At 44.7% G+C, this 17,438-nt stretch overlaps 1 protein-coding gene across 4 annotated transcripts in view; it reads right to left on the bottom strand.

Moving 5' to 3' along the window:
• Nucleotides 1-17,438, bottom strand: part of LOC106562751 (uncharacterized) — a 52,292-nt gene that overhangs the window by 3,097 nt on the left and 31,757 nt on the right. For 2 of the 4 annotated variants that reach the window (XM_045689488.2, XM_045689490.2), the window contains exons 22-27: nt 9,871-9,983; nt 6,925-7,129; nt 6,616-6,756; nt 6,257-6,357; nt 5,784-5,897; nt 1,461-1,575 (exon numbers count right to left, since the gene is read on the bottom strand). In XM_045689488.2, coding sequence (XP_045545444.2) covers nt 1,461-1,575; nt 5,784-5,897; nt 6,257-6,357; nt 6,616-6,756; nt 6,925-7,129; nt 9,871-9,983 — 789 coding nt within the window. Of the gene's footprint in view, nt 1-1,460; nt 1,576-5,783; nt 5,898-6,256; nt 6,358-6,615; nt 6,757-6,924; nt 7,130-9,870; nt 9,984-10,241; nt 17,436-17,438 lie in introns of those variants that run through there. The other 2 variants (XM_082957905.1, XM_045689489.2) reach the window with 2 other exon arrangements.

Raw genomic sequence — 17,438 nt, 5'->3', positions numbered from 1 at the left:
TGGTTGCCATTGGTCATCATACATGTGATTGATGATTGGTGAGTCAAGAAGAACAGTCCTAGCCTGAGTGCCAGTCTGTTTGTGCCATCATGCCAACTCCTTGTCATGCCAAACACGTTTGCCTTGCAATGACAGTAATGGAGTTGGCCAGAGCACATAGTAGAATGAGGATGCACATGTCAAAAAACACACTTTGTAGCTTGATTCTTAATACATTTGTTGAATTCAATATCCAAACCAGCCCCAATGTTACTTCTGCCTTTCTCCAGGGGTGCTGACAAGAGCACAAAGATCTGGGACCAGGTAGTTCTGCATTGGTGCCGTTTAAGATTAGGGAGGATGTTTTTTTGTTGTTGGTGCATGGCCTTATTTCTATTACATCATATTGGATGATGTCATTCATATTCCATTCACCCAGATAAATGTAACATCCATAGGTTAATGCTACTACAAGATAGTCAACTTTGCCGTATACGTATCATGATGTTGCTACACCCGGGCCTACAAATGAAAGTTAATAACGTAGTTGCACAGCTCGAGAGACAGATTTTGGTAATCAAAATGACAGACAGTGACACATTCAACGCAGCCTTGAACACTCCTGCCTGCGTTTAGCTGATCTGGGGTGTAATCATTAGACCAAACAGTTGCAACATTTTTTTTTTTACCGTTTTCTCCCCAATTTCGTGGTATCCAATTGGTAGTTACAGTCCTGTCTCATCGCTGCAACTCCCGTACGGACTCGGGAGAGGCGAAGGTCGATCCCTGCCAGCCAAACCCTCCCCTAACCCGGACGACGCTGGGCCAATTGTGTGCTGCCCCATGGGTCTCCCAGTCGCGGCCGGCTGCGACAGAGCCTGGACTCGAACCCAGAATCTCTAGTGGCACAGCTAGCACTGCGATGCAGTACCTTAGACCACTGCGCCACTCGGGAGGCCCATATTAGCTTCCATTTATTTAGAAACGTTTTGAAACAGAATCGGCGGAATGAATACACCCGATCACACAGTTCACTTTCATAGTATCCACATACAGCATCAAACACTTTCCTTCTGGCATCTACAGGCTCTCCTCCTCTCACCTTTTCCCTTCGCTTGTGACTTCAGTGCACAACAGCGGTCTGTGACCAGGTGCAAAAAAAAAACATATCCAAGCCAAACCGCTACACAGACTTCATTGTTGTCACCATATTAACTTTATAGTCAACCTAGAACTAAAACGTTAGTAAACCCACAATCCAATCCATGTGTACAATCACACAAAACAGTGTACAGCAAGCAGTTTAGCAGTTACACCTGGCGGGCCACGGTGGCAATAAATTAATTGGATTGAGATGCAGCAAAGAAACAGACGTCTCTAGCTTAAACAGAGATTTTAATGGGGATTTTTTTAATTATGCCAAATAGCTTTCTACAGGGTTGCGGACATCGACTAATTTAAGTTTTGTGAGTAACACTGACCTTGCGTGTGACCAGGGGTTCGTTGGGGTTGAGGATGAGGGCCTCCCACTCCTCCTCTGTATCCAGCTGGATGCTGAAGTCTCTCTGGGCCGTCCTGGATGGACTGGAGTCAACACTGGAGAGGAAAGAGACATCCGCCTTTAGTACTAAGTGTGTGTGGGAATTCAATTCAAATAACTTTATTCATCCCTGCGTGACAATTACTTTATGCATGTGCTTCTGCAACAACAACCAAAACTACCACAGCGACAACCATTCACATCATCAAATCATCATGAACCGTTACCAGCATAACAACTACTGACCGGTCTATTTAAAAAGCACCTGTGTCAGAAAGTAGGATCATGTGCCAAAGAGAAAGGGTCTATTCTCATTGACAAGAATTAAGAATCATTTTGAAAGATTCTCGAGAGTAGGAGCTAAAGGTCTATTCTTATTCACGAGAATTAAGGAGAATTTCTAGAGATTCTTGAGAGGTATTGATTGTCGAGAGGTATTGATTCTCGAGAGGTATATATTCTCGAGAGACATTACTGTAATGTAAACGTAAGTATTTCTCACGTCTCAAACGATACCTCCGGAGTTCACGCACGGCACTCACCCGACAGCTGCACCCGTCTAAGCAGGACAGTGTAAACAGAATTTTCAATGTATAGTTTATTGAGTTTTCACCTGAAATTGCAGTAACAGCCTGCTACATTCTGAAATTATCACTGTATATTTAAGAAAGTGATGCTCAACAGTGTTTTTCCTCCCTTGGCTGCTCAGAGTCAACATCCAGGCAAGAAGCTGATCAACTCACTAGGAGATTTATCAAAAGTATTCAGTCGCAATTTTGCATTTACCACATATAATAACTATCACGATATTGATAAAAATTAAGCCTGGTTTGTTCAAAGGTGACTTTAATACGCTGAAACTATACTTTTCGCATGAGAGGGGTAAACGTTAATGTTTGATATGCTAACGTTACTAGCTAGCATAGCTGACTAGCTGTATTATTGTCTTACATTGACATTTTAGCCAACTTGTTTTATCTAGAGCGACTTACATAAGCAATTAGGGTTAAGAACACACTAGCAGATTTCTTTCACCTAGTCGGCTCTGGGATTCGAACCAGCAAATGCTCGGTTACCTGCACAACACCCTTAAACGCTGGGCTACCTGCCCCCCATTGCAAGCTACATCTTGCAAGCTAAGTTTAGCTAATACGCGTAAGAACGAGAAGAAAAAAAACTTTAATTGTCTGCACATGCTTGTGAATTGTTGTATTATTCAAGAGTGTAATACGGTTTGGTTGCATCTTTCAAGAGCGTAGTTAAAATGTTTTAGAGGAAAAGTTGCTCGCATTGTTGCATAGTTTCAAAGCTTACTGACTAGTCAGTGGCTACTGCCATACTGATATTTACAGTAAATTTGGAGCTGCAGAGCAAGAATGTCACGTTGCCAGCCTCAATGAAAGGTAAGGCAAGCTTGTAACGTAAATTGAAAAGTTGATGTACATATTATGTAAATTGAAATCTTGTCATGCTGCCTCTCCTTAAATATTTGTCAATGAGAATAGCCTCTAAGTGAATTTGTGCGTGTGTATTACACCATGCCCAAACCGGGCACGTGCGCCATTGTGTGCAAATCGATTTTGTCCCTCCACACCAAACGCGATCACGACACACAGGTTGAAATATCAAAACAAACTCTGAACCAATTATATTAATTTGGGGACAGGTCAAAGCATTAAACATTTATGGCAATTTATCTAGCTAGCTTGCAGTTACTGTGAGGTAAAAAAGTATTTGATCCCCTGCTGATTTTGTACATTTGCCCACTGACAAAGGAATTATCAGTCTATAATTTTAATGGTAGGTTTATTTGAACAGTGAGAGACAGAATAACAACTAAAATATCCAGAAAAAATGCATGTCAAAAATGTTATATAATGATTTGCATTTTAATGAGGGAAATAAGTATTTGACCCCTCTGCAAAACATGACTTAGTACTTGGTGGCAAAACCCTTGTTGGCAATCACAGAGGTCAGACGTTTCTTGTAGTTGGCCACCAGGTTTGCACACATCTCAGGAGGGATTTTGTCCCACTCCTCTTTGCAGATCTTCTCCAAGTCATTAAGATTTCGAGGCTGACGTTTGGCAACTCGAACCTTCAGCTCCCTCTACAGATTTTCTATGGGATTAAGGTCTGGAGACTGGCTAGGCCACTCCAGGAACTTAATGTGCTTCTTCTTGAGCCACTCCTTTGTTGCCTTGGCCGTGTGTTTTGGGTCATTGTCATGCTGGAATACCCATCCACGACCCATTTTCAATGCCCTGGCTGAGGGAAGGAGGTTCTCACCCAAGATTAGACGGTACATGGCCCCGTCCATCGTCCCTTTGATGCGGTGAAGTTGTCCTATCCCCTTAGCAGAAAAACACCCCCGAAGCATAATATTTCCACCTCCATGTTTGATGGTGGGGATGGTGTTCTTGGGGTCATAGGCAGCATTCCTCCTCCTCCAAACATGGCGAGTTGAGTTGATGCCAAAGAGCTCCATTTTGGTCTCATCTGACCACAACACTTTCACCCAGTTGTCCTCTGAATCATTCAGATGTTCATTGGCAAACTTCAGACGGGCATGTATATGTGCTTTCTTGAGCAGGGGACCTTGCGGGCGCTGCAGGATTTCAGTCCTTCACGGCGTAGTGTGTTACCAAATGTTTTCTTGGTGACTATGGTCCCAGCTGCCTTGAGATCATTGACAAGATCCTCCCGTGTAGTTCTGGGCTGATTCCTCACCGTTCTCATGATCATTGCAACTCCACGAGGTGAGATCTTGCATGGAGCCCCAGGCCGAGGGAGATTGACAGTTCTTTTGTGTTTCTTCCATTTGCGAATAATCGCTCCAACTGTTGTCACCTTCTCACCAAGCTGCTTGGCGATGGTCTTGTAGCCCATTCCAGCCTTGTGTAGGTCTACAATCTTGTCCCTGACATCCTTGGAGAGCTCTTTGGTCTTGGCCATGGTGGACAGTTTGGAATCTGATTGATTGATTGCTTCTGTGGACAGGTGTCTTTTATACAGGTAGCAAACTGAGATTAGGAGCACTCCCTTTAAGAGTGTGCTCCTAATCTCAGCTCGTTACCTGTATAAAAGACACCTGGGAGGCAGAAATCTTTCTGATTGAGAGGGGGTCAAATACTTATTTCCCTCATTAAAATGCAAATAAATTTATAACATTTTTGACATGCATTTTTCTGGATTTTTTTGTTGTTATTCTGTCTCTCACTGTTCAAATAAACCTACCATTAAAATTATAGACTGATAATTTCTTTGTCAGTGGGCAAACGTACAAAATCAGCAGGGGATCAAATACTTTTTTCCCCTCACTGTACTAGCTAATTTGTCCTATTTAGCTAGCTTTCTGTTGCTAGCTAATTTGCCCTGGAATATAAACGTTGAGTTGTTATTTTACCTGAAATGCACAAGGTCCTCTACTCAATGACAATTAATCCACACATAAAACGGTCAACCGAATCATTTCTAGTCATCTATCCTCATTTCAGGCTTTTTCTTCTTTGGACTTTATATGGCGATTGGCATCTAACTTTCATACTAAGATGTATTACCACAACCAACCGACCGACCTCAGTTCATCTTTCAATCACCCACATGGGCATAACCAATGAGGAAATGGCACGTGGGTATATGCTTCTAAAAGCCAATGAGGAGGTGGGAGAGGCAGGACTTGCACTGCGTTCAGAGTGACAAATAGAAGCAACTTCTATTTTAGCGCCTGGGAACGCAGACGTTCTTTGGCGCAGGCGAGCAGTGTGGGTGCAATGATTGAATAATATTATTATTTTGCAACGCTCGCACACGCTTCCGGTATGGGTAGCGTGTTAGAGTGTGAGAGAGACAAAGACAGAGTGTGTATGTTATTAATGGTGAAATTAAAGTTTATTAGCTACATTTCCTGCTGTCTCCCCTAATGCCAGTGATGGTGTGGACATTGAAGGCTGTAGTGAACGTTGAGAATGCTGTGAGGCCAGACTGCTGTTTGGCATGACAATGAGTTGGCATGGTAACTCAAACAGACTGGCACCCACACATAGTGTGAAAATAGCTGTGTGTGTGTGTGTGTGTGTGTGTGTGTGTGTGTGTGTGTGTGTGTGTGTGTGTGTGTGTGTGTGTGCCGTCCAGTTGTTGCAAAATCTTTACCTATCCCAGTACTACAGAATACATTTTATCCTCCTCCTCAGACCAGACCCCTCCCCTAGGCATGTCTCAACCCTGCATTAGTGTGTGTGTGTGTGTGTGTGTGCGCGCGTCACCTCTTGGCTCTGTCCTCAGCCAGTCCCAGAGCTTCCTCGGCTGCTTCCCTCCTGGTCCTCTCCTCAGCCAGACTCTCACTTAGCTGAACCACGCTCTGCTCCACCTCCACCAGCCTGGAACACACACACACACACAATGTAGTCATTCTGACACTCCTTGTCATGCCAAACAGTCTGGCATCACGAGATTCTTAATGTTCACTACGAAACTATATTTATGAGAGGTCACTGATTGGTTGTTGATATATATGAAGACTGGCAGGCTGTTTGGCTTGACACTGACAGCAATGGTTGGCAAGAGCACAAACACATCTGGAAACAGGCTAACCATGCATGGACACAGAGAGCGAGAGAGAAAGAAAGGGAGAACATAGAGAGCAAAAGATACCAAGAAAGTGAGAGAGCGAGACAGACCGAGAGAGAGAGAGAGAGAGAGTTTGAGAGAGAAACAGACCGAAGGGACAGAGAGTCACCTGGTCCTGAGCTCGCCGGCCTCCATTGCTTCCATGTCTACCACAGCACTGCTCCTCTCCTGGGGAGCTCCCGGAGCCACTTCTACAGACACCGCCCCCTGCTGGACGGGAGAGCAAACAGCTGGACATTTGAGCTGATTCACTTCAGTAGGATGAGCATGTGTCCAACATTATATGCAAACGCAAACATACATATAGTAACCTACTGACACAGAGTACAGCCAGGCTACTATTCATTAAAACACACACAGACAAGGATACACACACACAGTCAGACACAGATACCAGACAAACACACACAAACACACTATAGTCATTCAGACACCAGACAAGCCTGAGACACACACACAACTTTCTACCTTTCCAAGGCCCTGGTGGTGCTGGTTAGGCAGGGCCTGGTTCTCCAGCCAATAGCAGCGGTTCTGGGTGTCTCTCAGCGTCTGAGACACTGCCCTCAGCTGGGCCGACACACCCCCTTTCTCCTCCACCACCTGCTGCAGCTGAGATGGGGAGATGAGCAGAGGAGTGGTTGGGAGGAGAGAAGATTTGTGTTGAGTATGGTGAACTTAGTGGAAACTGATTCAATACCTGTGCGTTGGTTTCTGTGTTCAGCACTTTGGTTGCTGAGCTGATTTGGGTCGTTTTGTGAGTGCGTGCGTGTTCAGTACCTTGGCGTTGAGCTGCTGGCAGTGCAGATCTCTCTGCTGGATCTCATAGAGGCAGCGCTGCAGGTGACTCTGCAGCTGAGTTCTCTCTGCCTGGAGCTGGGTCAGTGACGGGTCATCAGACACATCCTTCCCCACCAGGGCCATGGTCTCCTTCCTCTCCCCAGCCAGGCGCTGGCACTCAGACTGCAGCCTGCTACTCTCAGACCTGGGGAAGAACAGAGGTCAGAGGTCATTGCCTCAACACTTCAGTGACCCACTGGTGGACCCAGTCAGTAATGTGGTTTCTTCAGTAGTCTCTGTTTAGTAGCGGACAAGCGATCTATTTGTATGGCTGCAGTAAGCAGTGAACCACTACTGGGCAAAACAATGAACACACAGAGGTGTGGGTCAGGGGAGATTCCAATTCCACTTCAAACACAGTCAATATAAGAGGCGTATTGAAAATAGATGTTCCTTTTTTCCCCAATTCTTTAACAAATGGAATTGAGCCCTGGTTTGTATTGGAGATGGGGTTGGCAGGAGATCTAGCAGCTGAAGGGGATTGTCATCACGAGACAACTCATATAGTGCTTGACCATGGGGACCTGCCAGGGCGAGTGGGGCTTGGGAGGGCTCTGTGTGGGTGGGGAGACAACCTGAATGGACACAATGAGGACAGATAGATGGGCTGTCACCTGCTGGTGAGCTAAATACTTTTTCTGGTGCAGCAACACAGTTTGCACTGTGGTAACTAGATGCCATCTGTTGCATAACAATTACATAATTTGCTATTTTATTTTGTGAAATGTGAAGCGGGGCCTTTGTTCACCATTTACACTCAGGGGAATTGGCATATATGAACAGGGCCAAATTGTCATTTTTCGAACAGAAAATAATATGAGACGCATAGGCCCATGTACAATCCTGGTAGCAGTTGAAAGGAAACACCTTGGAGATTATGGGGAAATGATCAGAACAAAGGTGAGGCGACAACATTTTATCTGACAAGACCGAATCCAAAAATAAACTTGTTAATTTTATGTGATTTTTACATTTACTCTACTTTCCGCAGCATCTGTATACATTTGGTAACATGATAATATTCACGCAACATTTGGGGTAATTGCAACATAAGACAATAAAATGAAAAGAGCTTGACTGAGAGGTCTGACTGGTGTCTCTAAGAGATCACACACCTCTACAAACTGTGGGTTTGAGTGAGAGGTCTGACTGGTGTTTCCATGAGGCCTCACACCTCTACAAACTGTGGGTTTGAGTGAGAGGTCTGACTGGTGTCTCTAAGAGGCCTCACACCTCTACAAACTGTGGGTTTGAGTGAGAGGTCTGACTGGTGTTTCCATGAGGCCTCACACCTCTACAAACTGTGGGTTTGAGTGAGAGGTCTGACTGGTGTTTCCATGAGGCCTCACACCTCTCCAAACTGTGGGTTTGAGTGAGAGGTCTGACTGGTGTTTCCATGAGGCCTCACACCTCTACAAAGTGTGGGTTTGAGTGAGAGGTCTGACTGGTGTTTCCATGAGGCCTCACACCTCTCCAAACTGTGGGTTTGAGTGAGAGGTCTGACTGGTGTTTCCATGAGGCCTCACACCTCTACAAACTGTGGGTTTGAGTGAGAGGTCTGACTGGTGTCTCTAAGAGGCCTCACACCTCTCCAAACTGTGGGTTTGAGTGAGAGGTCTGACTGGTGTTTCCATGAGGCCTCACACCTCTCCAAACTGTGGGTTTGAGTGAGAGGTCTGACTGGTGTTTCCATGAGGCCTCACACCTCTCCAAACTGTGGGTTTGAGTGAGAGGTCTGACTGGTGTCTAAGAGGCCACACACCTCTCCAAACTGTGGGTTTGAGTGAGAGGTCTGACTGGTGTCTCTAAGAGATCACACACCTCTCCAAACTGTGGGTTTGAGTGAGAGGTCTGACTGGTGTCTCTAAGAGATCACACACCTCTCCAAACTGTGGGTTTGAGTGAGAGGTCTGACTGGTGTCTCTAAGAGATCACACACCTCTCCAAACTGTGGGTTTGAGTGAGAGGTCTGACTGGTGTCTCTAAGAGGCCTCACACCTCTCCAAACTGTGGGTTTGAGTGAGAGGTCTGACTGGTGTTTCCATGAGGCCTCACACCTCTACAAACTGTGGGTTTGAGTGAGAGGTCTGACTGGTGTCTCTAAGAGATCACACACCTCTCCAAACTGTGGGTTTGAGTGAGAGGTCTGACTGGTGTTTCCATGAGGCCTCACACCTCTACAAAGTGTGCACAGTTCCGAAGTAATTCCAATAAATGTATCACTCAAAGAAAGAGCCTTCAAGCTGTGCAATTGAGGAAGTTACATAATAATAATAAAAGGTTAAGTAAATACAAAAATATATATATATATTTTTTTTTAAAGTGAAGCAAGCACAGTGGCCGTTTTTTGTTTGGAACACAGCCCTGCATCCCCACCATTACACAATTACTGTCTAGGTCAGGTGGGCATGCTCATTCTATTGCCAACAAGACTAGCCAAGTTCTAAAATACGATTATACGGTGTTAGGATTTCACAAGGCACTTCAGAGAAAAACACACATTTTGATGAGCAAAGAACGGAGTCGTGAGGGCATTCAGGTGTGTGTTCCACTGCAGATTTTCTTCACAATAAAGCAAACATTCTGTTTAGAACAACCCAGGGTATGATGGCATGTCATCCTCGTAATTCTACATCAAACATAGAGATCATACATTTCCATACTGTGAATTTTGAAATGTGAAGTGCACATTTGGACTCCCGTGTGTGTGGTTTGCTTGTATTACATCAAAGACTTATTTATTATAATCCTCGAGGTCTCATCTTTCAGAACACATTGAGTGCTTTCGAGCATTGACCTCACCAATGTGCAAAAGTAACCCAATTGGCAGAAGTAATACAATTTAATGGCCAACTCAAATCTTTCCAGGTGCAGTTAGGATCATACCTCAGTTCAGCCAGCTCTGCCTGGTACCCGCTGACTTCTGTTTCAGTCTGCAGTTTGAAGGCCTGTGCCTGCTGCAAGGCGCTCTGCAGCTCATCCACCCTCTGTCTCGTCTCCTTCAATAGACAAAACAAACCACTAGAGACACAACAACAACGCACATTGAGGAGACTCATTTGAACACTTCACAAAAAAACTGCCTTCCTGCGACACAACCAAATTGTCATGCTTGCACACACCAAAGCCATGACAGGTAGATTAGCTTTTTGACTGGTCCCCTGCATGCTGTCAGCAAGTTCACACACACAGCCTAAACCAAAACACAACCAAATGACAACTAAACAACAAGCTTTGAGTCACAACTGGTGACTTACCAGCCCATCTCGCCCAGTCTGAAGGGCCTGAATACCACTGCTTCTATGGCTATTTGACTCCCCCGTGTTCGCGATGTCTACTACCGCTGGACCTAATCCTTGCCTGGACTCGAATGCCCTCTTTGCCCCAGCCAGCTCCTCCATCAGCCGGTCTCGGTCATCTTGGAGGCTGGCCATGGACCTAGAGAAAGCCGATACCTTACTGCTATATGTGTCGTTTTCCAGGGAAACCCGTTGGAACTGCCCTTCCTTCTCTGACAAGGCCACAGACAGCTCGTCTACCAGTGAAGTGAGCTGGGAGGGAGCATCTTTGCTCTCTAGAGCAGAGAGTTTCTGTACCAGTATGTGTCTCTCTTTGGCCAAGGTGGCCAGCTCCGAGGTCGTGTCGCCTAGATGTCTCTCCACCTTGGTCATGGCCCCCTGGGTCTCTCGGAGCTCCTTGTCGTATCGGTTCCGGAGGATCTTGAAGTCCTCGATGAGCTGGTCGCGGTCGTTCTGCAAGGCGGCCATGGCTTTACCCAGAGACTCGTTCTGAAACTTCAGGTCCGTGCTTTGGACTCTAGCATTGGACAGCAGCTGCTCAGTTTGCATCAGGTCCCTGGCCAGCTCAGCAACCCTCTGGTCAGCGGTCTCCTTCTCGTTTCTCATCAGTTCGACTTGTTGTTCAAAGGCATCGAGCTCGCTGTTGTACTTGTCCTCTGCCTCTCCCAGTTTCTCCTCAGTCTCGCGCTGCAAGAGCTGCAGGCTGCCTTTCCAGTCATCCGCTGCCACTTTCTGAGCAAACAGTTTTTGCTGGAGGTCGTTACATTCCGCAGCTTTGGCTGCCACGGCATGCTGCAAGTCGGCAATCACTTTGCCTTTATTCGTTTCTTGCATTCCCTTATTCAGGGCCAATATGTTCGCTTCCAGATCAGTGACCTGTGTTTGAAGTTTGGAATTCTCAGCTTTTAAGGCATCGCTTGCCTCTCCTACCCTCTCAAGTTCCAGAAGGGTCTTCCGGTTCTGCTTTTCAGCTGTGGCTTTTTGATTTTCCAGGTTTCTGATGGCATCTTGCTGCTTCCTGAGCAACTCTTTCAACTGGCTGTCCTTCAAGGACAGGACCTGATTCAAGTCTTCTCTATATCTGATCAGCTGTGCCCTGAGCATGGCATTCTCCGAGTTCAGGTCATCCATCTGATGAAGGAGAGTCCTAATCTCGTGTTTAAGGCCCTTGGTTGCACTGAGGTCTCCTTCAGCCGACCCCTCCTTGCGTTGCATTACAGTCTGATTCCTTGCCTCAGACATCCTATATTCTGACATCAAACGCTCTCTCTCTGTCTGCAAGGAGACCATGGAGTTCCTGAATGTTTCCATCTGAGCAGCCATTTTTTCCTTTTCCTGAATGGAATGGTCAACTTTCATTTGAAGGGATTTTACTTTGTTCTCCAGCCTTCTGAACTCCTTGTCAGCTTTCTCCCTTTCATAGTACAAGGCAGTTAGTCTGTCCTCGTAGCCTTCAACCTGGGCACGGTGATTGGCTTGCAGCTGTTCTAGATACCCAGACATCTGTCCATCTCTGGAGGACAGCAGAGAGGAGATTTCTGCATCTTTGTTCTGCAGGAGTGACTTCAGGTGCAGTGAAATGGCCTCCTGTTTCTCAAAAGCAACCTGAAGCATGTCACTGTGAGACTGCGAGAGGAGTAGCTGGGACTCTGTGTCTAAAAGTGTATTTTCCAGCTGCTGAAGATCAAACTCCATTTTAGATGTGGAATCTACACTGCCAGTGAGATGTCTGTTGAGTGCACTCCTATCTTGTTCTAATCTCTCAACCTGCTCACTCAGTTCCTGCAACTGTTGATTCAGGAGCTCCACGGTTTCGTTAAGCTCTCTATTACTGGCACCCATTATAAACAACTGCCTCTGCTGAGCTGTGGCAGCTACTGTGTAATCACCAAGTGTCCTTTCGAGCCTCGACTTGGTTACCTGCAGTTCAGTTATCTCCTTCTCTTTCACTCGAATGTCTTCAAGGAATCTCGTTATGACAAAGCCCTGTTCTAGAAGCTGGCTGTCCTTCTCATGCAAGGTATTTAGGAACATATCATTCCACTGTTTCACAGCATCGGTACCATGAGGACAAGAGGACAGGGCTGCTAACTTAGCCAAATTAGTGTCAGCCTCTCTCTTCAGAGTATTCATCTGTAAATCTTGAGAATCTATTTTCCTCTTCAATTCTAACACTACCTGACTCTCCCTCTCCTTGGAACCCAGAAGTTCCTCTATATGTTGCTGTAAAATTACCTCCCTCTCCATGAAAATACTCTTTTGCTGCTCAGCTACATGCTGTAGTGCTTTAGTTCTCTCCGTGACCTGACATTCTGATTGATTGTTCTTTTCTGATACTACCTCAACCAATTGGTCTTTTTCAGAGCTAATGTTTGTCAAATCTTTCTTTGCCTCATTGAGAAGGTTCTTGTGTGTGGTAAGCTCAGCTTCAAGATGCCTCCTCCCTTCTTCTAGAGAAGATATCCTCTCTGTCATTTCTCTCAGCTCCTTCTCCACCTGTTCATGCGCTGACTCTGAAGACTTCAGAGACCTTTCTAGGTCTAAAATCAGCTCCTGGTATTTGATGGAGTCATGTTGCAAATGATTGATTTCATGATGCTTTTCTTTCAGCAGTTCCTGTAGCTCCTTCTTTATATTTCTGGAGCCCTCATTGCCTCTCTGGAACATTTTGAGTTTCTCCTCAAACTCCTTAACTAACTTCAGCTGCTGTTCCTCCTTCTCCTGGCAAACCTGAGTCACCTTCTCTTTGCTCTCAGTCAATTGAGAGGAGAGCTGTGTGTTCTGGGCTTGGAGAACATTGACTGTCTCTGTCAGTTCATCAATTCTTTCAGAGTTTTTGAGGATCACCATCTCCAAATATTCATTCTCATTTTTTACTTTGTCCGAGATCTCTTGGACATTTTCAAGCTCCTCTTGTAATATAGACTTGTCGTCCTCCAAGATCCTGACCTTCTCATTTAGGCTGATGGTCTCTTGGCTTTGTCTGTTGATCATTTCTTGGAGCTCTGAGATTGCATCGTCTTTTTCTCCCAATTCCTTTTCATGCTTATTCTGCATTTGTTTAATTCTTTCAGAGAGAGTTTCTTTCTCCTTTTGCATTAATTTATTGATTTCCTGTTGGGAAGTAAGTTCTGTCTTCTGTGACTCAATCTGGGCAGTCAGTGAATTATTCAAAATGAGAGCATCATCTAGTTTAAGCTGAATTTTTTGCTCACATGCCTTTGATTCGGTGGGCCACTTTTCTAATGAACAGGTTGCTTCTTTGAGTGCCTCTGCCATACTGCCATTGTTGAGCTGAATCTCTGTTAGCTTCCTACTGAGAGCTTCTGAGGACTCTACAAGGCTGTGGATCTCTGCTTCCAAGTGGTTGTTTTTAATAGTCAACTCTTCAACTGTGACTTTCTGCTTATCGTCAAACTCTAGCAAGTCTATTCTGATTTTTCTATTCTCCTCCTCCAGCTCTTCCATTTTCTGCTGCTTGGCCTGAGTAAACTTTCTCATCTTCTCTTTAATTTTCTCATTTTCATCCTCCATCTCCCTAACTTGCTTCTCCAGATTCTCCCTCTCAGATTCAGATTTGTTTGCTTTAAAGAGCGCTTCTTGTCTCTCTCTTCTTGCCCCCTCCAATAGTTGTCTCATCTTGTCCATTTCGCTACTGACATTCTCGTACGCTTGTAAAAGTGACTCATACTCCTGTTTCAGCTCTGTGTGCTTAGATTTCCACTCCGACAACTCATCCGTCTGCGAGTCTTTCAGGGACTCAAGCTGACACGAAAATGCCTGTTTCTGTTGGGTGATATTTTCTATGGTGAGTTTGAGGCTTTCACAGGCTGCAGATAAATTGTGATTATCATTGAGGATGCGATCAACCTCAGCAATGAGCTTCTCTTTCTCCTTGCTTAGGGATGATACAGAACTCTCCAGATCCTCTTTTTGTTGTTTCAACTTGGTAACAGACATTTCCAGTACAGTGGATGATGCCCCAATTTCTTCATTTTTAGCTGAGAGTATACGCATTTGTTCCTTCAGAGAGCTATTATCTTTCAAGATTTCTTTCCTGGAAACTAAGGCTGCTTGAAGCTTCCTGGTGAGAAGTTCTGTTTTGCTTTGGTTGCCCTGATCCTTTGTTTTGCTGGCATCTTCTTGAGACCTCTGCTGAAGCTCATCAACTTCAGTCCTCATCTTTTCCATGGCAACTTCGTGAAGGTGAATCTGCCGCTGCAGTTGCTGTTCCAAGGCAGCAATAAGCTCTTCCTTTTCTGTGGCCAGAGCCTGAGAAATCACCAGGGCATCATCTTTTTCCTTGAGACTCATCTCATGTTCTTCGGGGGATATCTTAAGATACTGGACCTCCTTCCCAATTACACCAATCTGTTCAGAGGATGTATCCTGCAAACCAGGTATCTTTTGAAGAAGCTCCTCATAAACTTTTCCAGCTTCCTTTAGCTGAGCATCCAGCATGGCAACTTCACAGTTTAATTGTTCTATGACCATGAAGGCGCTTTCTTTTTCCTGCTGTAGTGATTCCATGTGCAGCTTATAACTTTCCATTTCAGCCTGGGACTCTGCAGAATGGGACTGTGCTTTTTCAAGCTCCACTTTCAGCTGTTCCTTTTCTTCACCGAGTTGCTGTTGAGTTTCAGCCCAAGTGTTTTGGAGGATTTGAAGTTCAGACGATTGCTGGGCGATGGTAGTGAGTGCATTCTCCAGCTCTCCTTTCATTCGATCCCTGTCCTCTATTAGTTCTTTGCTTTCACTTATAAATTTCTGCGACTGGGATTCTTTCTCACCAACAAGTGCTTCTAAGGTGTGTTTTAGCTCCTCCACTGTGGCTTGTAATGCGCCCAACTGGTTCTGCAGCACCAGGTGGTCATCTACCATAGTTTGTTTTTCCTGCTGGTGCTGCTGCTCGGCCATCTCCACTGCTTGTTGCTGTCTTGCGAGCTCTTCCATCTTCTCCTTTATCTCTGCATGGGCTTTTTCAAGTTGACTTTCTGTACAGCTCATTCTCTCAGATAATGCTTTGGACTTCTGTTCCAGTGCTATGAGAACCTTGTCCTTATTTGCCAACTCAGAGGACATGCTTTCCAGTTTGAAGTGAAGGGTTTCTAACTCTGCTTGATATGATGAGGAGGCATGGACTTGACTCTCCCTCTCTGATAGGGACATGTTGAGGTCTTGAAGCGTTTTATCCCGTTCCTGTACAAGCAGTCTTAGGGTCTCCAATTCACCTAGCTGAGAGACTGAGGCCTGACTGATTTCTTCGAATTTCTTGACCTTCTGGTCGTAACTTAACTGGACAGCATTAAGGTCATTGGTCTGCTGACAGTGTTGTTCCAGGAGTGCTTTATAATCATCTTTTAATTCTGAAAGCTCTTGGATGTACTTTTTCTCACTTTCTTGAGACTTCTTTATAGTCTCTTTTCGTGCCAGTAAAGCAGCTTGAGCCTTTTTCTGCATCATTGCCTTTTCTTGCTTCACCTTTGTCAACTCGTTTTCAATGTCAACAGCTGTAGCACTGGAGCTTGACATGTCCTCCTTCAAACTATCCTCGCTCTTTTTCATATCCTCTTGAAGCTTCTCTAACTTCAGCATCATACCACTTCTCTCCTGTTCAAAAGCCTCCTCTTTCTCAGAGATGTTGGAATTAAGTTGATCAATGATGATGCTCTTTTCATTGAGATTATGCAGTGCTGTTGTCAAACTTGCTTCTTGTTCATCTAGTTTCGCTTGCAAAGTTTGCATATTTATTTCAAAATGTTCTACAAGACTGTCTCGCACTGTTAAGACCTTGGCCAGTTCTAGGAATTCACCCTCTTTTTGATGTACTTGCCATTTAATATCTGCAACAATGTCTTCATGCTCTTTTGTAGTAGCTTGAGCTTGTAAAGTGAGTTCTTGCAACCGATCCTGTAAGCCTGAAATCTCAATTCCTTTATTCACATTCTGCTCTATTTGATGTTCATGCTCCTCTAGCTTCTTCAAAAGTTCTTTCCTTACAACCAGGGCAGCTTGGAGCTTCTTTTTCATTACCTCTTTTTCTTTGGTTAACTTAGTGAGCTGAGTTTTGAGATTATCCCTTTCTTTAACCAAATCTCCATTCTCCAAATCCTTGGCCTCAAGTTCACTTTGAGAGCGTGACAGATGAGCTTTGCTCTCTTCTAGTTGCAAGGACATATTTTCAAGCTGTTTCATAGAGCTACTTTGTGCATTTTCCAAGCTTTCCAGCTGTGAGAGGAAATTACTATTTTCCTCTGCGTATTTCATCCTTTCGTTTGAGGCGGATTCAATTACCTGTGCTACTGAAGCATCTTTCTCCCTCAACTGTTGACTGAGACCTGCTAGCAATTCCTTCTGGTGACTTATTTGGATGGTCATGCAGCTGACCTGCTCATCTTTCGTTTGGATGTCACTAAGTAGAGCTGTCTGTTTAATACCTGCCTCTCTCAGATTCTGAGTCTCAGTTTGGAGCTGTGCATGAAGGTGCTGGATCTTTTCTTGCAATAAAACATTCTGTTGATTCTCACCTTTATAGCCCATTTCTTTATCATTAAGGGTACACTTTGTCCGTTTCAACAATTCTGAAACTTTATTTAATTCACCCCTCAAAGAATCTACCTCACACTGATGTCTTTCTCTCAACTGTTTGAGCATAGTCTGTAGGGAGACCTTTTCCTCCTCTAAAGCAACTAATCTATCAGACATGGTTAGTGACAATACAGACAAATCTTTGTCAGAACACTCTTTGCTGACCTCCAATTGTCTTAACTCACTTTCCATATCTTGAAGAGCCTGCCTCAATTCAATATTATGCTTGTCTTTTTCCTGAACAGATACTAAGATGTTTTCAATCTGAACTCTGGATGTGGATGCCTCTACCTCTTTCGCTTTAAGCAGATCTGAACCCTGTCTAATTGCTGTTGCTGCCTCTGCCAACTTTTCATGCAAACTATCTAGGTCTTGTTTCAATGCTTGAACTTTAAAATCTTTTGACTTAATTTCATTTTCAACACTTTTCAACTGCTCCGCAATTATATTTTTATCCTGCGTCTCTCTATCCAGGACCAATAGCCACTCCTTCTCAGAGTCCTGAAGAGTTTTCCCTATCTTTTGAATGTCTGATTTCAATCCGGTGATTTCTTCACCTTTGACACT

This window comes from Salmo salar, chromosome 11 (genome assembly GCF_965601325.2).
Source record: "Salmo salar chromosome 11, fSalSal1, whole genome shotgun sequence".
NCBI classification, from domain to species: Eukaryota; Metazoa; Chordata; class Actinopteri; order Salmoniformes; family Salmonidae; genus Salmo; species Salmo salar.
The sequence above is the reverse complement of the archived record's forward strand: the minus strand, read 5'-3'. Positions and strand labels throughout refer to the sequence as shown.